The sequence below is a fragment of the Myotis myotis genome, unplaced genomic scaffold (genome assembly GCF_014108235.1).
Source record: "Myotis myotis isolate mMyoMyo1 unplaced genomic scaffold, mMyoMyo1.p scaffold_m19_p_1, whole genome shotgun sequence".
Taxonomy (NCBI): Eukaryota; Metazoa; Chordata; class Mammalia; order Chiroptera; family Vespertilionidae; genus Myotis; species Myotis myotis.
Window position 1 is genome coordinate 84429135 of NW_023416313.1, and position 24383 is coordinate 84453517.

Sequence of the window (24383 nt, forward strand, 5' to 3'; positions counted from 1 at the left end):
TAACCAGTACTGTTGTCTGAGAAGCTCTTTAGAAAGATGATATTCCTATTTCCTACCCCATGATCTAGTCAGACGGACACAGGGCAACTCAGAAAGAAGAGTTGCTGTAGGACACTAGGTGCCTTTTCTACCTGCTCACTCCCTGGCACGCTCAGGGTGTGGAGAAAGGCCCCAATGCAGACAGAAGCTTCCCCTGCAGGTGGCTGAACTGTCCCTCTCCCACCCTCATCCTCAGTGCCTTTAACCCAAGAATCTTTTAAAAAGACGAGATAGATAAAAGCTGTCTAGTTGGCGGGGGAGGGGGGGGGGATAGGATTGAAAGAATAAAGCCCAAATTCACTACCAGGCTGTCTTAGTTTAAACAAAATCCAAATCTTGGGAAATCTTAACCTCAACCTGGATTAGTGAGAATTGCAACATCCCCCCTCCTCCCCTGCCATCGAACAATTAAAATAGTTGCAGATTCCAGCCAAAGAAAGACTGTGTAACATGTCCAGTGTACCTGGTTTTGCCAATGGATGAACTACAACCAGTGATGAGGGCTTCAGCATGCTGCCTCGGAGACGTACCCTGTTTTTGCCAGTCCTCTTGTGCACCCTTATTACCGATGGCATGGTCCAGTCGGAGAGCCACACGTGATCCTCAAACACAGCCACAGCAAACGGGTGACCTGGAAGCAGTCCCAGTGCATTACATACGTCTTGTCTTTGCCATGAATATTTTTAAAAGAATAAGGCTTGAAACACACACACGATTCCTACACTTATCCCTACCTCATCTTTGAATGGGAACCTGGTGGTATGAAGTCCTAGCAAAGCCCATGGTCACCCAGCATTTGGAGAACTGGAGAATAAGGGCTCATTGGCATACAGGATGGCGCAAATGTAGGTTTACAGTTATGAGTATGCAAAACACAGAGTTTATTCTTGTATTATTATTTACTAACTAGAGGCCCGATGCACAAAATTCGTGCAAGGGGCTCGTCCTCACAGCCCCTGCTGCTTCGGTACACAATGCATCGTGCTGAGGATGTTTTGTTGAGTTGTACACCTGAAATCTGTATGGTTTTGTGAATCAATGTCACCCCAATAAATTCAATTAAAGAAAAAAAATCCTGAACTGACAGTTGAGAAGCCACCACTTACATACCTGTAGATGGCACTGTAGTGATGGGAACAGTTATTTAGACATTTAATGTCCAGTTATTTAATAATGGCCTTTAATAGGAAGTGGCATTAGTCACAGATTAGAGTAAAAATACAAATTATTTTTTAAATTTCTGCTATGATTTTTGGTTTAGAACCTTGATTCTTTATGGTCTGGTGAGAAATTTTCAAATCCCTTAATACCCTCATATATCAAAGCTAAAATTTCACATTTATTTGGGAGATGCATTTTTAAAATAAGTCTTCACCTCTAGACCCATGACTTCACAGGAACAATGTTTGTTTAAATCTCCACTGTATATCTGCTTCAATAAATATCTGTTAAGTGCATGGATGAATAAAGTCTATAATTGTGCACAAGCTTATCATTTATGTGAAGCATCTCTAATTTTTAAAGAAACATAGAAGGATGTAACATTTACAGTTTTATTTATCTTGATCTATGTAACATATAATACTAATCTAGAAATTAATGACCTCTAAAACTAAAGAGAATGGGCAAAATAAATAACTTATACAGATTATTAGTTTGTTAGCTTATTCCTTAAAAAAGAAACCATGTGTTTTCATCTTCCAACCAACCATTTGGTAAACCTCTGAAGCATCTTTAACATCCCTCTGACCCTCATTTCTATATCCAATCTGTTAGTAAATCTCAATTTTTTTCTTTACAGTGATTTTTCAATGGTCCTCCATTTTCCTGTTATTATGGAAATATTCTAGCTCAGGCCTTCATTAGCTGTTTTTTGGACAACTTTTGTAGTCTCCTGACTGATTTCCTTCTTTCCAAACTTCCAACTCTTATTCTGTTACTTAAGTGGTTATCCTGAAATACCAATCTCATATTCAAATACCAATGCTCCAGAACATGCAATGGCTCCCTAGTACATTCAGAATTAAGTTCATCAACATATCTTGGCAATACTGACATACAAAAAACAATTTCTGCAGCTTTATTTCAAATGATCAAGTTTTATCATCATCTATTTCCCACATGGCCTGCTTCAAATGCTGTCTCCCTGAGTCTACTAGTAAATGAATCTCTCTAGGAAACTCATAGCCATTTGTACTTCTCCTTTAACAGTTATCATAACTACAGTGTTTTAAGGATGTTTAAGAAAATACATGACAACCCATGTAAGGTCTGAAACTATAATAAGGGGCAAAGCCTTTGCACAGGTTATCAATAGATATTCATTAATCTCTGAAGAGGATATTATCTCGGTGCTGAAAAGACATTTTCTAAAACAAAAGAAATGATAACAGCTGAATCAAGTTCTTATTCTTTAAAAAGTTTTAAATTTTTTAAAGTTTTCCTTCTGATTTTTGGAAATCTTGGCAAAGAGAAATGACTGCACATCACTTTTTATTCAATATTCCAATGTTCAGGTAATCCCCAGAGAAGTCTGTCAGCCTGTCTCTATTTCTTTCTCATCAGATGGTTTAAAATGTGGTGTATGCACATGCATGTGTGTATAAACACATTTTGTATTTAACACTCATCAGTTCTCAGTCAAGATGAAGAAATCACCCATCCCAAAGCCTCACCTACATCGTTCTGGGCAAGTCTTCGGCGGTTTGAACCATCCAGATTGGCCATTTCAATCACAGACTGCTTGGCATCGCACCAATACAACGTGTCAGTTAAGAAATCAATCGTTATTCCACTGGGCCAGACCAGCTCAGAGCTAGCAATAACCAGCCGGCCATTGCCTTGAAGGGAAGAACTCTCAATTCGTGGATTAATCCCCATATCCGTCCAGAATAATCTCCTTTAATCAAGAAAGCATACAATAAATAAAATTTGCACAAAAAATTCTCCTATTCTTTCACCATTGGGAACATCAAGTAAATTACTTTAGAATAAACTAAGGACTATAGAAGAAGCAAGTATAGCACTATGTTGGATGAATCATTTTTTCAAAAGCAAAAACTTATCTTTTCTATGTAGAGCATCTTGGACAGGAAATGTTGAATTAAGGCTCAGGTCATTAGATAAAAAAGGAATTATTAATTTTAAACAATTGCAGAATATTAGTAATTGAAAGTGTGCTCAAGTGCATATTTTTAAATTAGCATTTCATGCTACAAGTGGCACTGAAATCTTGCTAGCTTGTCCTTCTGCTATGCAGATATAAACTCGCTGTACATGTAAAATTACAGCATGAAGAGAAGAGCATATTTATCTACTATCTAGTTTTATACAATGTACTCAGTTAACCTTGTTAATTTAAGTTCTGTATATCACAGTCTATAACTGCTGAGGGACATTTTTTGAGGTCCATATCTTTTCTCTGGCCTGTTTAGAGATGGATATATTGTCACTCTTTTATTCATGTGGCTGGCTCCAAATCAATGATCAATTAGTACCATTATTATCTTTCCCATAGACCATCATAAATAAAAGAGCTGTTTTTTATCCTTGTTTTTAAAAATCTAGGGAGGAATTGGTGATTCTCCTTACTTATCTGAACCGAAACCAATATTTGTCACTAATTCATAATTAACAACATAGAATCTTCTAATCTTTCATGATTTCTATTTCCTTTTGTCTAAATCTAGGAATGGCCCATCATTTGAACTCATCTTATGATTTTTCTAAATAGAATTAATAAGTCATACAATCTAAGTATCACCCTCTGTTCAAGAAAACAATAATGTAACCTTTTAAAGAAAGCAGTTTAATGGGCTTATCTCTGATTGATTACTAAATTACAGCCCATTTCTTTTAAAAAGAAATTGAATTTGATTAAAATGAAAGGATATCTAGAGAATAAAATATTTATATAAAAATAGAAAATGAAAAGACTTAAAAATGAGGTTATCACAGTAGCCACATCATATCTGAAGATGTGGCCAAATCTAGTGGATTTTCTTGGTTTTCAATTCCCCTGACCCACTGAGGTTTGAAGACAGATTTTGGACCTTAGCATTTCATTTCAAACATGACCTCTCAGAAAGGCACCCGAATTTCACAAGGACCTACTTGGCCATGGGATGAACAGCGATTCCTCGAGGCTGAGACACGTCCTCCTTAATGAGTATTTCACGATGTTTTCCACTTAAATCACTGCCTTCAATGACAGATTTCCTAAAATACATGTCACATTAAGGGGCTGTTACATTACCTTTACTTTTTCAACAAAAATACTCCTTTTCACTGTTGCTTACTAAATGCAAAGACCGACATTCTAAGCTACTCCCACTGAGCATGTGCACACACACACACACACACACACACACACACACACACACATCAGGACCAAATGCCCACAAATTCTATTTTTGTAGTCTTTTCATTAGCATGCCAATATTTATCCCAGGCAGTTAAATTGCACAGTGAAAGGATAAGGTAAGAGGAAATCGTGTCAGTGGCCTGGCAGAGACACAGCCTGTAGTGCAAATCCCACCATCCCTTTCTCTTCACAGCCTCCCCTCACCCCAGGAACCAATGGAAGCCAGTAGAAGGGGTAGCCTCGTGGTCACAGGTCCCGGGAAGGAGGAGAGGAAAGCTCTGAGGGCCCCGAGACAGCCGCACAAGGACAGCAAGGGAGATTTATGTTGACTTTTATTTTCTTCCACATGATATTTAGACAAATGAGAGCATTAAACGACTATTATTTGCTAAACTTTATGCTTAATAAATAGCTCTCTGGAATCTGGCAGAGAAGAAATTGTTTGTTTCCTAGTGTTTCCATCTATTTGTCAAACAAACCTTGGTTATCAAACAGACAGTTACTGAGCAAGCACCTACTGTACACGTCAGGAATTGGCCTAAACACTGGAGACACAACAGCCTGTCTCTGTCCTTACAGAGCGTAGAGTTCAGCAGGAGAGCCAGGGCTGGGAGGGAGAGAGGAGGGGAGTGGACAGGCAAACAACACCCTGCCCTGGCAGGCGTGGCTCAGTGGTTGAGCCATGACCTATGGAGCCAGGAGGTCATGGTTCAATTCCTGGTCAGGGCATCCTGGGTTCTGGGCTCCATCCCGGTAGTGGGGGTGTAGGAGGCAGCCGATCAGTGGTTCTCTCTCATCACTGATGTTTCTAACTCTCTCTCCCTCTCCCTTCCTCTCTGAAATCAATAAAAAAAATTTTTTTTGAAAAAAGAACACCCTAAGCAGAAGCGAGTGCCAAGTCTGGGAGGCCTGAGGAGTAGGAAACAGTCCTCATGCTGTGGCTTTAGTATGGAGAGGACAAGCTGGACAGGAGAGAATGGTGACGGAGCTGGGGCAGTGGCAGCAGGATGGAGAAAGGGGGATGGAATCAAATGCTAAAACCTACTCTGTAAAGCCCCCACCTGTCACCGGCCGGGGGGTAACCTGGGCTTCTGAGCAGCTTCTGGAGCTGACAGACCACAGGCAGAGGGGGGAAGAGGAGCACCCCTTTCCCACCAGGGGCACCTGTCCTGTTTCCCTACCAAAACCGAGGAGTATATCTTCTTTTTTTTAATTGATTTTTTACAGAGAGGAAGAGAGAGGGCTAGAGAGTTAGAAACATCGGAGAGAGAAACATCAATCAGGTGCCTCCTGCACACTCCCCACTGGGTATGTGCCTGCAACCAAGGTACATGCCCTTGACCGGAATCGAACCTGGGACCCTTGAGTCCACAAGGTGATGCTGTATCCATTGAGCCAAACCAGTCAGGGCAGTATAACTATCTTTTAACACACTCAACAAACATCTGTAAGGACCTACCACCTTGTTCAGGTGTGCTGCCTGCCGGCCCTGTTTCCCTACTGCAAATCAGAAAGTATGTTTGATAATATATAGCTGTTGCCGGGGATCGAGCCCACATGTGCTGGTTGTGGGCTCGATCCCCAGTGTAGGGTGTGCAGGAGGTGGCTGATCAATGATTCTCTCTCATCGTTGATGTTTCTCTCTCTCTCTTCCTCCCCCTTCCTCTCTGAAATCAGTTTTTTAAGAGATAATTTTATTCCCAGATGAAGGGGACTGCAGGGTGGCAGGTATTTTCTAACTCCATGTGTCCAAGTCACTCAGCCACATTGTCCCTGTGCTGTCCCCTGGCCGGGAAGGAAGGAATTCTAAAGATGCTGTGACTGTCAGTTCTGCTCTCATTGTTGCATCACCTCTAGATTCTGACTGTTTTGAGCAGGAGTGAGGGGATGAGAATCGAGACCATCAGAAACCCTGACTCCGGAGCTATCTCAGGCAGGAGAGCTGGAATTTCTCTCAAAGCTTCCTGAGGGGTGAACTCAATAATACACGACTACTTGATTAGGCCAGAAAGCAAATCCCCAACTCCAGTGTGGGCAACGAGAAAGCTGAACGAGCATGGACACTGGGCTCACCTGAGCTCAGGCATAACCCTGACTCTAGTGGAACATCTTTCCCTTTGTATCCTCTACCAAACCAGTCCCATTGTCACTGGGGTCCCCTAAGATCCACACTCCTTCCACGGCAAGAGTTGTTCATCTAGAACTGTGATGGCGAACCTTCTGAGCTCGGCGTGTCAGCATTTTGAAAAACCCTAACTTAACTCTGGTGCCGTGTCACATATAGAAATGTTTTGATATTTGCAACCATAGTAAAACAAAGACTTATATTTTTGATATTTACTTTATATATTTAAATACCATTTAACAAAGAAAAATCAACCAAAAAAATGAGTTCGCGTGTCACCTCTGACACGCGTGTCATAGGTTCGCCATCACTGATCTAGAACCTTAGAAGAGTGATTTTTTTTTTTTGCCTCATGGTAGTTTTGATCTCAAAAGGATGAGCAAAAGATGTATATTTTCACCCTCTTGATTCTTCTTTACTGGGCGATTGACTTTAGGACGCAGGATTCCTTAGTACCAAATAACAGCACTGCCAGTGAAATTATCAATTAGCTTCCTTCCTACTGTTAGATGTTCATCTGAACCTGTCTTTTCGTAAGCCAACGTAAACCAGAGGCACCCACCCTGGTTCTTTTATTGGTTCAGAGTTACCATATAATCTAATATCACAAGCGTGGAATCTCAGCTATTTAAATCCAATTTCTAGCTAATATCAAGGTTTTCAAACGATAAACCTTTCATTTCCAGACAAATTAAAGGTTTTCTTTTAGCAGCTGCCTTTAGAGGAAAGAGGGCTTAAGAAGGGCTTGTTATTACCGAAGCCAGCGAACTAGGGAATCTGAGGCCTGCGTCTCAGGCTACGGTGCCTGTCTGTGTCTGAAGGCATCGCTTCCGCCGTGGGTCTCCTGCTGCTATTAATCAAACACGGTTCAAATTAGAGGGGCCGGGCAAAGGCGGGAAAGATGAGGAGACCTGGCAGCCTCGCAGGGGTCGACAGCGCTGACATCTGCTGTCCTGATCAACGTTTACTCTTCTGAGAAGAGCCGTGTACAAGCTCTGTCATTAGGCACAGCTGACATTTTAAATATCCTTTTAAGTAGGTTCACCACAGAGGAGGCCGTTATGATGATTTTTATCATGATGACAACTGAAGTTGATTTCCATGTGTTCTGTGACTCTGGCTTGAGCACATTTTAATCAGCGCTGATAGGGGGAGGCAGTACATATCTGTGATCATTAAAAGCATACACTTCGGGAGTCGCTGTCCTTGAGTTCAAATTCCAGCTCCGCTACTCGCGGGCTGTTTGACTTTGGTAAAGTTATTTTACCTCGTTGATTCTCACTTTTCTCCTCTTTAAGTTGGGGATCAGAAAACCGATCTTTGGGGGATTCGATGGTATCATGGATATGAAGTTCTTAGTGCAGTATCTGGAACCTTTCAGTTAATAAATACCCCAAAGAATAAAAGAATGAAGGTCTGGTTAAATGCGTGAATGAATGAATGAAAATATACCCACTCTGGATATAGATGTGCTGCATCACATCAGCATCTGCCTCGTTTTGAAAAATGCCTTTGTCTCCCATGGGCTATCGAGACCAAAGAGCTGCTCTGGGGCATAGAAAGCCTCCCCCAAGCATACAAACCTGTTCCTTGGGACTTCACCCGGTATGCCAGGACTGCTGATTTCATAGATGGGAAACCCTAATTAATTCTCCTCTCTTTTAATGTAATACGATGCATAGGTACCAGGTGTTCAGGTTGGCCACCATTTCACTCTATGGCTTTAAGTGGCTCTGGGAAAGCATCATTCTAGCTCAGAGCATCTCTGACACCATCCTGTGAGGTGCTTCCTCCTCTCCCAAGCAGGGAAGTGGGCTCTCCCAGCACGCATGGGGGATGCAGGCACTTCCTCACCCTCCTCCCACCCCCACCATTCCTGGGGCTCACACAGGCCACACACGCGCGTGCACGCGCGCGCGCGCACACACACACACACACACACGCACACACACACACACACGCACACACACACACACGCACACACACACACAGCAGTCCTTTCTGTAGCCCCAAGAGCAGTCTGCTAGAAACACCACAGCTTCTCTCTGGCTCTGTTGCTTTCCACCAAAGGGAAAGCAGGCCATTTCTCTGATCTCACGAGGACTTTCCTCACAGCTCCTCTCCCTCCTTGACGTCACTTAGAGGCCAGCATGTGGATTCTAGTCCAAGAGTTGTCACTTGTGTGCTGTGTAACCCTGAATAAATCACTTAGCCTTTCTGAGCCTTAGTGTCCCATCTGTAAAATGAGGGGTTGGGCCAGTTGGTCCCTGAAGCCCCTCCCGGCACTCCCTCTGGGAGTGTACACCCCTCACTTGGCAATTGTTTATGCACGGCCTTAGGACATTTCCTGGGCTGAAATGTATGCCAAGCATTTGTATTGGTTTTCCCTGTGTGCATGGGCCTTACCTCCTGGCTAAACTGTGACCTGACTGAAAAGATGAAGCACTCCTCATGCTCCTTTGTATCTCCCGTGTGGCGTGGGAGAGCGCCCCATCGACAGCAGATGCTCAAGGAATGCGTGTTGACTATATTCACACAGGTTTTGCTTTTCTAGCCTGAAGTGCAAAAACACATGCTACTTTCTTTGCCCTCAAAATGCTCCTACAGGTACAGAGCCAATCTTGATGAAAAGAGGAACATTTGCCTGGGGGGGGGGGGGGGGATAAGGGTGGAGGGAATATGGACAGCATTGAGGACATCTTTTCCAATCCCATCCGTATTTTCCCATGTTCAAAGTGGAGGATGAAGCCAGCTATCCTACCTACCCCATGACTCCTACCTCACATGGCTAAAAGGGAACATACCCTCTGTCTGTCCAATAGAGTTTACGGTTAATCCAGTCTATAGCAAGACCTTCGGGAGCATCTATTGCTTCCTCGATGAGCCTTTCTCGCTGGGAACCATCCATATTGGCTCTCTCTATCCACTTCAGGACTGTATGGGCAAAGTATACCTACAAAAGAGAACATGAACAATTTTTATTCGTTTTAAAAAATAAATGTGGAATATATACAAATGGGCTGAGTATCATACACTGGAATTGTTGAGAGCTTATCTTTGGCCATAGACACACCTGCAACTGAACTTCAACCGAGCTGTTTCCCAGGTGCTTGTAAACTTCAGCAAGTTAGTCAATGTCACAGTCTGTCTCATTGGTAAAATGGGGATTATAAGAGCAAGTACATTAGTTTTATATATAAAACTCTTTAGCCCTGCACCTGGCACATAGTTCATATTATAACTGGTAATTTATTCATCTTTGATCATTGGTCAATAACAAACTGTACTTGAACCCTAGGCTTCTACAGACTGAAAGGGAGCAACAATTTTCAGTTTAATGGGGACTGCACACTGGGCTGTGTCTTCTGCACGGTCCACAGCCCTCCACTGACTGCAGGCCGGGAGGCGCAGGTTGCTCCCAGTTTTGCCACTTGTTTGTTTGATAACCTTGGCCAAGTCACTGAACCTCAGTTTTCTCAACTGTAAAAATGAGGAAGTTACACTAAATATTTGCTAAAGTTTTTTTCATCTCTTACCTTATATAATTGCATTTTAATTGTCCAACAGACCATACCTTGCAGGTACAAAGTTCTTTTTCAATCTAGTACGTACTCTGTCAAGTAGGTACAAGTAGTTCATGAGAATGTGAAAAACTGGGATGGGTCAGCTTACAATTTAATGATAGCACTTGTGGGATTTTAACTTGAGTACACACATAGACATAAATCTATAATCAATAGTGAGAGTATTCAAAAACTGGTAATTCATTAGGTTATCATCTTTCCAGATATCATAGGTTACCATTTTTCTAGATCTGCGGTTCTCAACCTGTGGGTCGCGAACAATGAAAATACATCCTGCATATCAGATAATTACATTATGATACATAACAGTAGCAAAATTGCAGTTATGAAGTAGCAACAAAAATAACTTTATGGTTGGGGGTCACCACAACTGTATTAAAGGGTTGAGGCATTAGGAAGGTTGAGAACCACTGTCCTAGATAAGATAGAAAAGGTTCTATCCCATAATACAAAATGGGTACTTCTCATATTCCAAAACACTCTCCTAGAATTGCTTCTCAAATTCAAATTGACACACAAACCCCCTGGGTATCTTGTTTAAATGCAAACTGTGATTCGGTGGTCACAGGTGGAGCCCAAGAATGTGCAGGTCTAACAAATGCAAGGTGATGTCAGTTCTGATGGTTCAAATACCACCATTTGAGAAGCAAGAAAATGAGGACATTGACCAGAAAAATAAGAGAGCCACATAACAAAATTCATCTAGTCTCATTCATCTAGTTGTAAAACAATACTATCTGTGCAGAAAAAAAAGACTAGTGTGGTAATAAATGAATCTTGAATTGATTTTTTCTATTAATTTTTTTCTGTTAATATAACTCTTCCATGGAGTCATATAGGTTCAGCTCATGGAAAAGAAAGAACTGTTTGCTAGTCTTTAATTACTAAACTTTTACTTGCAAAAGTAGTTATATTTGGCCATCAATCCATACCAATTAAACATGGAATTAATTTGCTTCTTTCTCTCTCTCTCTTTTTTTTTTGTGGCCATTTACCAGATTGCTTCAAATCAGGAAAAAATAAAAGCACAAAGTTTAAAATTCTATAAATTAACCTAATAATAACTAAATAATTATGGAGGGAGAGTAATAACTATATAAACTAAATATGGGTGATAATCCCCAAAGACACTGTAACATATTTCAAGCACATTCTAACTTAGCACAAAGACAACTAACAAAGATCAAATGATCAAATGATTAGATTGGTAACACAGAAATTCTAAGTTATATACTAAAACTGCATGTAAAAATTTATTATTATGTAAGTCATTTCATGAGTTAGACTGCCATTCCCACATGAACCATAAACTTCCATTTCCTGATTTCCATGGTTGATAGGTCATTAAATTCCCTCTCTCAATGACATACATTAAGTGCAAATTACTAACCCACCCCTCCTAAGTACAACCCCAATCTCTCACTTCTCCCACTACCAGCAAATGATCACAAACCTACTTACGGGTTTTTCCTATGTGTATGGCACTGGGGTAGGCTCCAGAAACAAAACTAAACTTAAGATCTTGCTGAATCATCTCTAATAAAATAGCTGAATCACATCAAGAACCAGGGTTCTGATAATAGAAAATCCTTAACATTTCTCAAATGATGCTTCAATGTATATATTTACATTTTTCTGTGCCTAATGATTCTGAACTTGAAAGAAGATTGTCAAGTAGCCCAGGTCATCTATTAGGATTAAATTCTCTACTCTGTCCTTAAAGCACAGCCACACCTGTTCAAGTGACAAAACATTACCTTATTTTCCACAGGGTCATGATCTAGAGCGAAAACCGCTCCCATCTGCTGGCTGAGTAGGGTTCCATAATCAGTTCCATCAAAATGTATGTGTCGAATATCTTGAGAATTGGCAAACAGCAAAAACGGTTGTGGTCCTGATAACCAAATTCAAATATGGCTCCATTTAAAATACGCCTTGAAAGCCAAGAGGCACTTCTGACTCTTCCCTTTCCTTCGCCCTCTTCCTTAACTTCTGCAGTACTTGTTTTCTTAACTTCCCACCAGTGTGTGTAGGTTAAGACAGGCAAGAAGAGTTCCTTTTCCATGAGGTGACATATTGCCAGAATTTCATCACTGGATTCGTCCCTGTCTAGGGGCCTGCTTTTAAAATGCAAATTACTTAGAGAAAGAGCCAGCATTAAATAACCAACACCATAACTAAATGGTACAAGTGTTAGTGCTGTAATCTCCCTGACTCACGCATACTGAAACATATTAAAATTAGCATATTGTATTAATTCAGATCTGAATAAATACCCTCCTCTGACCTGAGCACTTCTAGAACGGAAGCATGATTATCTGAGTTAATAACAAGACCCTTGTTAATTTTCAGAGCTCAGGTTGTGCTAGATTAACAAAGACCCTGGGAAGTTAAGAGTATTGGGCTAAGGCAATCCCAGATTGCAAGCATGATGAATCTCAGGAGAGATTAAATCAATTTAGTATAAATCTAGGATTTCCAAGGCTGTTGAAGGACACAAGAGGTGTAACATTAGCAGATAAAATAATAGTCAAAGCATACAACTTCATATTGAATTTTGACATTAAAAAACCTGAATTTGTCAAAGTATTATTATTACATTCATTGGAGAGTTAAAAATCAAATCAATCGACAAATATTTATTCAATTCTTTTTAACTATAACGTGTTTAAATCTATTCTGGTCATGACTTTCACATATACTGGAATACCACGCTTGATGTTATAGCAAATCTTTGCTGAATACTAATTAACTCCTAAATATTCCTCAAAAACATTATTATTTATATGATTATTACTTACATTACTTACATTTATAATAATTTGTTTTCCATCTCCAAAAATAAAAAATTCAGACCTTTAATGCTCTGTCTTTATAAATGAAATGGGTTTTTTTGCACATACTTTTGCAGAGACACACTTTCAAACACCCACAGCACTAACCTGAAGCTACACAGCTTTTTTTGTCCAGTTGAAGGTCATACCCAGGAAGGCAGCCACATTCCCAGGACACTGGGCTGAGAGCGAGGCAGAGTTGGCTACATCCACCATTATCAGGTGATGAGCAGCCTACAAAAGACAATTGCTTGGTAATGATGCTGTCATTCAAAAATATAACAATTTTTTATCAAAATATTGAGTTGGGCCAGGTATATATAGATTTTTTAAACCATTTCCACAATCATTTATGCTGCTGCAATCAAGTTTATTTTGCAGAGATTAGAAGCAAAATGTCACCATACTTGACTTCCTGTAACCTAACATCTTGAGTGTTTACCCTTCACATCTCAATGGCCCTTGTCCTGGTGTTCTATTACTGAGTTCAAGACCATGTGCATTGGCAGTTGGTGGAATGCAAAATACATTTTTTAAAAATATGTTTTTATTGATTTCAGAGAGAGGAAGGGGGGAGGGAAAGAGTGATAGAAACATCGATGAGAGAGAAACATCGATCGGCTGCCTCCCACGCAGCCCCCACTGGGGATCAAGCCTGGGCATGTGCCCTGACTAGAAATCAAACCTGTGACTTTCTGGTGCATGGACGATGCCCAGCCAACTGAACCACACTGGCCAGGGCCGAAATACATTTTGATGAGTTTGGCAACTGGTCTAACTCTTCCTAGTGATAAATATATTTTTTTCTCTCTCACATTTTTGGCCTCTTGACTGCTTTTGTTTTCTTTATTTTTAAAAAAAAAAGCCACACATAAGTCTTCTGCTAATTTTGAGTTTCATCCATCCCTCTATATGCTTAGGTCTATGAAATAAACATAGAGGGGTATTTATAGGTGCAAGGAACAGGCTAACTACTTTGCATCCATCATCTGCTTAATCCTGGCTACAAATCCAGAAGGGAGGTATTGTTAACCTCTACAGATGACGAAACTGAGACCAAGAGAGAGCAAGTAACAGTCCAAAATAACACTGCTAGTAACTGGGAATGCTAACTCAGGGCTATCTAATTTCAAACCCCTTCATAATCACTACACTCTGCTATCTAAAAACCAAAACCAAAAACCAAAAATATCATTTAAATCTACACTAAGCCATGGTATAAATGTCTTTCAGTGCGTAATGTTGGAAAAATCTATTCTTCTTTGCCAATAAGATGCAAATTATATATATATATATATATATATATATATATATATATATATATAGTCTTTCTTCCTTTTGGTGCAGGACTCCCACCAACCAAACACACCTTGTTTGTTTCAAACAAACAAAAAGTTAATAAACTTACCACTACACGTTTTTCCATCTGACTCAAGCACTGAGCCTTCAGGACAGAAACATATGGGACCATCCGAAGTCAGAACACAGTCATGGCTGCATTCAGATGCATTGCTTGGACAGGAAATTAATTCTAATTAATGAAGAATAAGGTCAATATTAGTGTTAAATCACATTTGTGGAAATTCAGTAAAATTGCTTGCTAATAAAAAATGCTATCCTGAAAAGAGTAAGTTAAATAGAAATCAAACATTTATTAATTACTGTGGTAATGAAGGAACAAAAAGAAAAGAAAAATTTCAAATCCAAAGAATATATAAAGAAAAATATCTGATTTTGGAAAATGACTCCAGTTTTCTCTAACTTTCTTTTATGTCAAATGATATTTTTAAAGTTATTGGTCGTCAAAATTCAAAAATATTTAAAATGGAACGTGGGCGAATGATTCTCAAGTTCATCTGGGAAACAAATTTGTGTGAAGGGAAAACTAAGAACGTTGTATGACTGTGGTTAGGTGTAGGGACAGAATGAGAGGCTCTTAACAAATATCAAAATGTACCATGAAGGAACAATAATTAAGACAGTGGGCAATGAGTATGGGAAAAGATGGAAAGAATAGTAGAACCAGATAGAAAGCTTGTTTTATAAAAGACTCAAGTACACATGAAGGTATTTTTTAAGATAAAGGTATTTTAAATCATTGAGCATGTGAAAGATGTTCCAATCAATATTTATCCTGTCTTAACTGTACAAATTGTATCTTTTTTTTTTTTTTTTTTTTTTCTTAAAGGGTGGAGATCAGTTTGACACTTTGGGTAGCATAAAGATAACATTGGGACCAAGTTGGTTTATTTCAGTGATGGCGAACCTATGACACGTGTGTCAGAGGCGACATGTAAACTCATTTTTTTTTGGTTGATTTTTCTTTGTTAAATGGCATTTAGATATATAAAATGAATATAAAAAATATAAATCTTTGTTTTACTATGGTTGCAAATATCAAAAAATTTTTATATGTGACACGGCACCAAAGTTAAGTTATGGTTTTTCTTTTTTTTTTCTTTTTTTTTTTTATTTATTTTTTTAATTAAATCTTTATTGTTCAGATTATTACATTTGTTCCTCTTTTTTTTCCCCCCATAACTCCCCTCCTCCCAGTTCCCGCCCCACCCTCCGCCCTCACTCCCCACCCACTGTCCTCATCCATAGGTGCACGATTTTTGTCCAGTCTCTTCCCGCATCTCCCACACCCCTTTCCCCCCCAGGAATAGTCAGTCCATTCCCTTTCTATGTCCCTGATTCTATTATAATCAACAGTTCATTCTGTTCATCAGATTATTTATTCACTTGATTCTTAGATTCACTTGTTGATAGATGCATATTTGTTGTTCATAATTTGTATCTTTACCTTTTTCTTCCTCTTCCTCTTCTTAAAGGATACCTTTCAGCATTTCATATAATCCTGGTTTGGTGGTGATGAACTCCTTTAGCTTTTCCTTATCTGTGAAGCTCTTTATCTGACCTTCAATTCTGAATGATAGCTTTGCTGGATAAAGTAATCTTGGTTGTAGGTTCTTGGTATTCATCACTTTGAATATTTCTTGCCACTCCCTTCTGGCCTGCAAAGTTTCTGTTGAGAAATCAGCTGACAGTCGTATGGGTATTCCCTTGTAGGTAACTGAGTTTCTTTCTCTTGCTGTTTTTAAGATTCTCTCTTTATCTTTTGCTCTTGGCATTTTAATTATGATGTGCCTTGGTGTGGTCCTCTTTGGATTCCTTTTGTTTGGGGTTCTCCGCGCTTCTTGGACCTGTAAGTCCATTTCTTTCACCAGGTGGGGGAAGTTTTCTGTCATTATTTCTTCAAATAGGTTTTCAATATCTTGCTCTCTCTCATCTTCTGGCACCCCTATAATTCTGATGTTGGTACGCTTGAAGCTGTCCCAGAGGCTCCTTACACTATGCTCGCATTTTTGGATTCTTTTTTCCTTTTGCTTTTCCGGTTGGGTGTTTTTTGCTTCCTCGCATTTCAAATCATTGACTTGATTCTTGCGCTCCTCTGGTCTGCTGTCGGGAGTCTGTATAATATTCGTTATTTCAGTCCGTGTATGCTTAATTTCTAGTTGGTTCCCCAATATAAGATCGAGGGTCTTATTAGTTTTCTTGTAGATCTCATTAAGTTTATCGGCGGCTTCCAAACAGTTCTTGAGAGACCTTAAAAGTGTGGTTCTGAACTCTATATCTTCCATTGACAATTTTGTCCTGTTTCTTTGTCTCCGCATTTTGTTATGCTTCCTTGGTGCACCCCCTAGTGGTCTTTGTTCGCAGTCTTATAGTTAAATCTTGATTGTTGTAGCTAATTCCAGGGAGGGTTTGACCTCCAGGCCAAGTGGCTATCTGTACAAATTGTATCTTAAAGGAACCAAATAGTTAATGAAAGTTTTCTTCATACAGATATTCCAATTAATAATTAAAAGTAACTACTAGAACTAGATATCGCCATTTGAAACCCTTGGTGCAATAATGAATCTAGGAAGTGACTGGCAATGGCTGCTACAATCCTCTCCCGAAAGACCATTGGCCCTTTTCTAGTCCCTCAGCTGCCTTGGCCACTTCCAGGTGTGTTTGGTTGGTGGGGGTCCTGCACCAAAGGAAGAAGGACGGTGGCTGAAAAGAAGACAAAATGTCCTTGGAGTCACCTCTAGGCTCCAGCTCATCATAAACAGTGAAAAGTAAGTTCTGTGGGTACAAGCCGCTCTGAGTTATCAGACGGGGCAAGAGGGAACTGGCCATCCTCATCAACAGCGGCCCAGTGCTGTGGGGATCTGAGACAGAGTACTGCGCCGTGTTGGCCAAAACCCGGGTCCATCACGGCAGTGCCAATAATATCGAACTGGAGAATTGTACACCGGAATCCTATATACTTTTATTAACCAATATCACTCTAATAAGTTTAATTTTTTAAAAAGAGAAATGCTACTAATAATATTGAATTGGGAACGGCATGTGAAAAATACCTCAGAACATACACACTGGCTACCGTTGACCCAGGTGACTCTCTATCATTAGAAGCATGCCAGACAGACTAGTGAACAGTGCATCATGCAAAATTGTTCTTTAGTAAAACAGGCCAGAGCTTGTTTCTAAAAAAGAATGAAAGAAAGACAAAGAGAAAGAAAGACTATAGGGGACATTTATAATGTGTCTCCTGATGGAAATATAACCACACCTATGAAGTATTCTTGCCAAAAATGTCAAGCCGAGTCTGATCAAGCCTTTACATCTATCTATAAGTTTGTAGAAGAAAAGGGACATCACAGAAGTGCCATCAGTAAAATCCAAAATGTGAGAGACTCTGAAGGGGAAAAAATGGCTCTTTAATAAATATTTGCAAGGGGAAAAAAGAGTAAAGAGAATCTGTAGGGTAAAATAGAGTTGTATCAACCTAACACAACAGTATTACTACCCTTGTCTGGATACTTCTTCAAACCAAACAACTGTGTAAAAATTTTTTTAAGATAATTTGAAAACTGACTAGATATTTGATATTATTATGGAATTATTAATTTTTAGGTGTAGTAATGATGTTGTGGTTATACCTGAAAACTGACTGAATATTAGATGATATTAGCAATTTACAGCGAGTTTTTTAGATATAATAATATATCATGATTTTATATGCTTGTCTTTTAGTAATATACATATAATGAATATCATAAAATATGGATAAATTTGGAATATATATATGTACATACATATGTATGTATGTATATATATATATATATTCCACAAGTCTGGAATAGAGTCCAGTCATTTATGTTTTAAAACAAAATAAAATAAAACTCCAAGGTAATTCTGAAGCTTACAGCTGATCTAGGACCATCAACCCAGACCATAGCCACCTCCCAAACATCAGTGAATATGAAGGAAATAGCAAAGTAAGTACTTGTTGTGACTTACGGTGACACCGTTTCCCATCAGGAAGCAGAACAAATCCTACAGGGCATGTGCAATAGTAGGATCCAGGGGTGTTTTCACACCCAAGAGTACAGCCATGATTCCAAAAGGCACATTCATTGACATCTACACAATGACAACAACAAAACATAGATGGTTATTTTTGAAAATAAATTGTAGTATCCCTCACAAGTCAGCCCAAAATAGAGTATCTCACACTTGTATCTGCTGTTCCTGACCGTGGAAAGACTGCTTTTGCTACTGTAGTAAAGGGTGAAAGAAGTCAGTTCAATTATCATGAAAGTCCTTGTTATTCTGTCAGAGTTTGTACTTTCAAATACAGATGTTCATAGAATTACCCTGGGGGGGAAATCATACTATTTTCTCTGAAAAGATACAGCAACTTAAAGCCACTTAAGGCGGGACTGTTGAAAGTTCTTGACAAGGACAGGACATGCCTGCTCTGCTCTGCAGCCTCTCAAAGCTGACAGGAGCCCTCCCCTGAGGGTGGGCCCACTCTCAGAGACGCCCAGCCTCCAGGTCCCCGTTCTATGAGATGCCTCCCTCTGACTAGCCCCAGGTAAGCAGGGCCGTATCCTTAACGAGTGGGTCTCACGTTTACCTAATGTCTCACCCCAGCTACCTCCACTGCGTATGCGCTGCAGCCCTTGGAGTGTTTTCAGCAGCAGCTCCCTGGAGCGCCCGGTATTCCTCCTGGCTCCGCTAACCTTGGCCTGGAGTCTCATCCAGGAGGAGCCCTAGCTGACCAGCGAGCTACACAGTTCCTCCAGATTCCCTTTCCCACTAGACCTTCAGGGGAGGAGATGTGGGGTGGCACACCCTCTGAGCGTCTTATGATAGCTATGGAACTACTTCCCTAAAATATTTGAAAATAGAGATATTTTGCACACAGCCAAACCCACGGGGTTCCATGGAGTCCACTCAGAGAACGCCTGCCTACGGTCAACCCCTGCGGAGCCTCTGAAAGCATTCGATCTAGGGACACAAGCTATAAAGAAGACCTGGAAGTATTACGAAGGCTTTAAAAACAGGGGAAAATAAAATTGTTTCTCTGGGGAAGGGAGGGGGGAGTAAAACTGATTTCACATCGAGGCTCTGCATGGCCCACTGAAGAGCAGGTGCCTGCCAGAGCTGCCGACAGCCGCCGCGCATTACCTTCACAGCGCTTCCCGTCCTGGCTTAAGGCGTAGCCCTCCGCACACGTGCACAGATAGGACTTCGGGGCTTGCCCGCACACGCTGCCTCTGCAGTTACCTTTCCTCAGCTTGCAGAGTTTCTGATCTAAAAGAGAAGATGGTTTATTTGACATAGGGGTGTGTTTTGACAGGGGGCAATGTCTGATTCCTTGATGGTTCTTAAATCTAATCTCCCTGTGGCATCAGGGGGGGTGGAGGGGGTGGGGGGGTTGTCTTCCAAGATGGTGGCACCGCTCTAGGGTGGGACGGCTTTGGCAGGATTCCGCAGCTTGCCCAAGCCCATTCAGTTTCCTAATGGTATCCCTCCTGCAAAAGCTCTCAAGATAGGGCGTTCGAATTAGCTGGGGATGTCATTCCTGGGGTGACTAACACTAAACACAACTTGGCTTTTTTCATCCTGATTTACCTTTGTAAAAAAAAAATAATTAAATACATAAACAAAAATTCTGTAAATGAAATATCTCTTACAGAACAGCTGTTCTTAAGTGTAATATTTATCTGTCAGATCTATATAATTAATTACTTTTAGGATCACTGTTTCAAGAACATTTTTCAGATTTAATAAATACCCATGTAGTATGTCTAGCCCCAATTTTCTGAGTTTGTTACATTCCATGTTTTACAAAATAACCCAGTGTAAATAGTAAAATCTGCTCAGTGAGGTAGATGCTTGGGTTGAATTAGCCAAATATAATGAACAATAAATGGCCAGCGTGGTACCTTTAATTATCAGAGCCCGGGTCAAGGGCCAAACTAGTCACATGTACATCTCTGCTCCAGTTGTGTTCCCTCTTATTCTTTGCCATTTTTTTACAATGACAACACCTTTGCAAAATGCTCTAGAAAATACTGAGATAAGCTGAGTGTGAAGGCCGACCCCAGGATGCAGTTAGATAAGAGGCCAGAGCTCTGCTAGGAGGTGACCTCAAGGGGAGAAAATGGGGGTCATGGACCCTGAGTCATGACATGGCTGAGGTCAACGAGACCCTGTGAATCATGGGGAGAGCCAAAGACCTAAGGGCAGGACTGCTGGAAACAGCCTGAGCATTAGCAGTGCAAGGGGCTGCGACCATGCTCCATGTGGCTCTCTGTTTATCTACTTATAAATGTTTCTTCTCTCTGACTCTACCTGTTTCCTTCTGTTTTAAATTATGAAACACTTTTCTTGACCAACACCAGCATGACACAGTAGAGACACAGTCTTGCCCCTTGAAAATGTCCCTAGCGTGCATTGTCCCACCTGAAGAGCATGTCGCACTTGGGAGATTCTGATTTGCTAAATCAAGGAAATGGCTCAGGAATCTGCATTTTTCACAGGATCAGGGTGATTCTGAAGCCAGCGGGAGTCTTCACGCCACACTCTGAGGAACAGCAGCCTAATGATGTTCTAATGAAACATCTCTCCTTCATCTCAGTTGCAAATACCTCCTTTTACCTTGTCTGTGTTATTTCCTTACTTATTTTAAACTCGTTTACTTGAATCTCTGTACAGAATTAAATGCACAATCAATTTTGTCAATTATTCAATACTGCTGCAATAAGACCTACTAAGTCAGTTAAGATTACACTGAATATTTTTATATTCATTCCAAAATTTTTATTTTGTTCATTTTTGTGCCAATTATGAATGTATAGTTACATTGTTTTTCATGTTCCTACATGTTTCACATATCAAAATTTTAACTAAGCAAACTTAAAAATAATATGACCCAAAAATGTAAAGTTAAATGACTAAAATTATACTAGTAAACTTGTAAATTTGTTGGAGACAAAATACACCCACTGCCAATTTATTTAAGGAAAAAAAGGCATGTAATTGCCCTAGCCAGTGTTGCTCACTGGTTAGAGTGTCCGCCTGCGCATCAAAGGGTCTCAGGTTCAGCTCCTACCTGGGTTGCAGGTTCAATCCCCGCCCCAGGGGTGAGTATGGGAGGCAACCAGTTGGTGTGGCTTTCTCACATTGATGTGGCTTTCTCACATTGATGTCTCTCCTCTCTCTCTCTCTCTCTCTCTCTCTCTCTCTCTCTCTCTCTTTCTCTCTCTCTCTTCCTTTCTCTCCCCTCACCCCCCTCTCTCACTCTCTCAGAAAAAGCAATGGAAAAGTATCCTCAGGTGAGGACTAACAACAACAAATAGCATGTTATTTTTTTTACTTTAATTTTTATAAAGTTTTCAAGTGAACAACAAAAATCCAGAAAGGTCTGATTTGGCCTTCTAATGGCACCAAAGTGCTATGCTTTCTTGAGGTAACAAAAAAAAATTGAACAATTAAGATTCCTATAAATATTCCTTATAAAAATCTTTCCAAACCCCATATGATAGATGACCACTGGATTAAGAATTAGGAAGACAGAGTTCTATCTTGGTTCTGCCTTTTACATTGAATCACTTTTTTGTTGCTGTTTACCTCAGTTTCCTAAGCCATGAAATTAAAGTGTTGAGATAGATATTCTCTGAGATCTCGCACTTAAAAAAATATTTTTATGAATCTATACAGAATCAGACGTTTGTGGTACATTCCTCTAAATTTATACCTCTAAAGATTCTCAAACCTTGATTACTGCTGAAAATATGTTAATGGAGATTCAAATTGACTAATAAAAATAATTAGTGTCTAGGGTAAAGGAAATGCTCTTTCCTTCATCTAGATTTTTATTGTTGTTGCTAATTTTCTACCACCTCTCACCTGTTCTTATCACCATCATCACCATCGTCATATATATATATATATATATATATATATATATATATTCCATTCACATTTATAGTCCCACTTCGCATAGTATCTTTTACAACATAGATGTACTACAGACCCTAAAACACAAGCACAAAAACCTGTGATTGTATCGTCTGCAACTTAATTCCTTCACATGTGATTTCTCCTTCAACTTCCAGTCAGCCTTAGAGTGTGAACTCAAAACAGATGGTCAGGCTCTGCTAGCCCAGTCCCCTTTCCACAAGACCATGCCCTGATGGTCTTTAATAATCTTACTAATAATATACATTACTCTTCAAAGATGAGCATAGGCAAAAAAGCAATCATTATTTTCCTCTGAATGTGCTGATGGTATAACCTGAATTCAGACACTAAACACCTTAAAAGGTCATTTTAAGAAGTAGCAAAACATAGAGGATTGAGGGCTATATTTTCGTTTAATCACCTTAATCTTCTGCTGTTCTTTAGCTTCAAATTAGGCCAAAGCTAGCACTCAGAATGCTGCTGATGACCTCAGATAATACCCCTTCCCAGGGCCCAGCACTGAGGCTTAATTACCTTTGAGATCGCATTAAAGTTCCTAATCATGGAGTTTAATGTCCACCACCAACTGTTCCTCCAGCATCTACCTGGCTAACACACAGGCTCTCAGAAGCTTTGCTACAGCCAAGTAAATCTGCAGATTTTACTCTGGCCCTGTTCTGAATAAGGGACATGGGATTCCTTATCTTGCTTTTTTCCCACTGTCACACCTTTTTTCTACCTCAGGTTCATCATAATATATTTTTATTGATTTCAGAGAGGAGTGGAGAGGGAGAGAGAGATAGAAACATCAATGATGAAAGAGAATCATTGATTGGCTGCCTCCTGCGTGTCCCCCCACTCAGCCAGAATTCATCTACTTGGTATCTTTCATCATCTAAACTCCTCTAAACATCAGAAAGTAAACAAATCAACAGACTCCAAGCAGTTAAAAATACATGTTTTTTAGTCTTAGAAGAGCCCCTCAGGCTCACTCAGTCATTTATATTTTAGACCCATTTCTGACAAGTTTGGCCAGCCCATAGCATGGAAATAAAAGTACAAGGTGTGCGCCCTTCACTCCCATTGTTACAACCCCAACAATCACTACATTCCCTGGCAGCAGAAGTGGCTACATGATTCCAGCGGTCTTTCTCGCTGAGCCCAGACATAGCCTCAGCCCAGCTTTCAGACCTCCCGGGGCAGTTACTGGGAGAGAGCAGGTTCGAGATGAACCTATTGGTCATCTCGCCCATGAAGATTAGAAGCCTCAAATCAGGGCTCCTCCTAAAGAAAGATGGCACAGTTTGAGTGCCCGAATGATAATAACTGCAATAAATAAAAACACGTCAAATATTTTTTAAATCCATGAGTTTATAAAGATGCTTTTAGATCACTTTTGGAGGCTAGCCTACTAGCCCTTATTCTGAAAACAGATACATTTAGGGAAATAATCAAGCATTTAATTTTCCTTTCCTATAAAAGATCCTCCTCAGAGAAATCATACTGCTGATGTGAATAAACGCATCAACGATGATAGACTTGAATGCCCTCACTTTGAACCACCAACCAAAAAATGGCTCTAGGCAATGATAAACAATAGCTTCTGAAGCCTGATTGCTCAAAAGGCTGATGGGAAACTTGATAATGGATGGACCAGGTTGGCAACACCAGAACTGCTGATGAATCTTAAACATCACAAAAGAATAAGAACCAGCCACTGCATGCCCGCTGCGTGGTCGGTAGGAGGCATACAGCACTGCCTGCAGCACCACCTATTAGGTATTCTTGCAAGAAACCTGAATCTGAACAAGCTTCTAAGCCTGAACTATCTGTTCAAAGAAATACACCATAGGCGTACAATCTGCAAAATCCAGAATGTGAACAATTCTGCAAAAACAAATGGCCTGGTTTCCTCAATAAACAAATGGTAAGAAAAAGCCCCGGATTAGAAGATAAAGTGAGGTCACAGCCAGGCATGTGAGGACCTGCAAGCAGTGAGAGCCGACAGCGAGAAAGAAGACAGGAAAATGATAAAGAGCCATTCCGACCACTGTGTTGCAAGTGGCAGCCATTTGGTGTCAGGGCAAACCTGCATTAAAAAACCCAGCTTGGCCCTGGCTGGTTTGGTT

At 40.2% G+C, this 24383-nt stretch overlaps 1 protein-coding gene across 1 annotated transcript in view; it reads right to left on the reverse strand.

Moving 5' to 3' along the window:
• EGF (epidermal growth factor) overlaps positions 1 to 24383 on the reverse strand; it is an 89120-nt gene that overhangs the window by 32279 nt on the left and 32458 nt on the right. The window contains exons 6-14 of the mRNA XM_036343242.1: positions 19474 to 19599; positions 18301 to 18423; positions 14354 to 14476; positions 13054 to 13179; positions 11869 to 12005; positions 9332 to 9480; positions 4153 to 4257; positions 2715 to 2938; positions 503 to 670 (exon numbers count right to left, since the gene is read on the reverse strand). Of these exons, the coding sequence (XP_036199135.1) occupies positions 503 to 670; positions 2715 to 2938; positions 4153 to 4257; positions 9332 to 9480; positions 11869 to 12005; positions 13054 to 13179; positions 14354 to 14476; positions 18301 to 18423; positions 19474 to 19599 (1281 nt within the window). The remainder of the gene's footprint in view (positions 1 to 502; positions 671 to 2714; positions 2939 to 4152; positions 4258 to 9331; positions 9481 to 11868; positions 12006 to 13053; positions 13180 to 14353; positions 14477 to 18300; positions 18424 to 19473; positions 19600 to 24383) is intronic.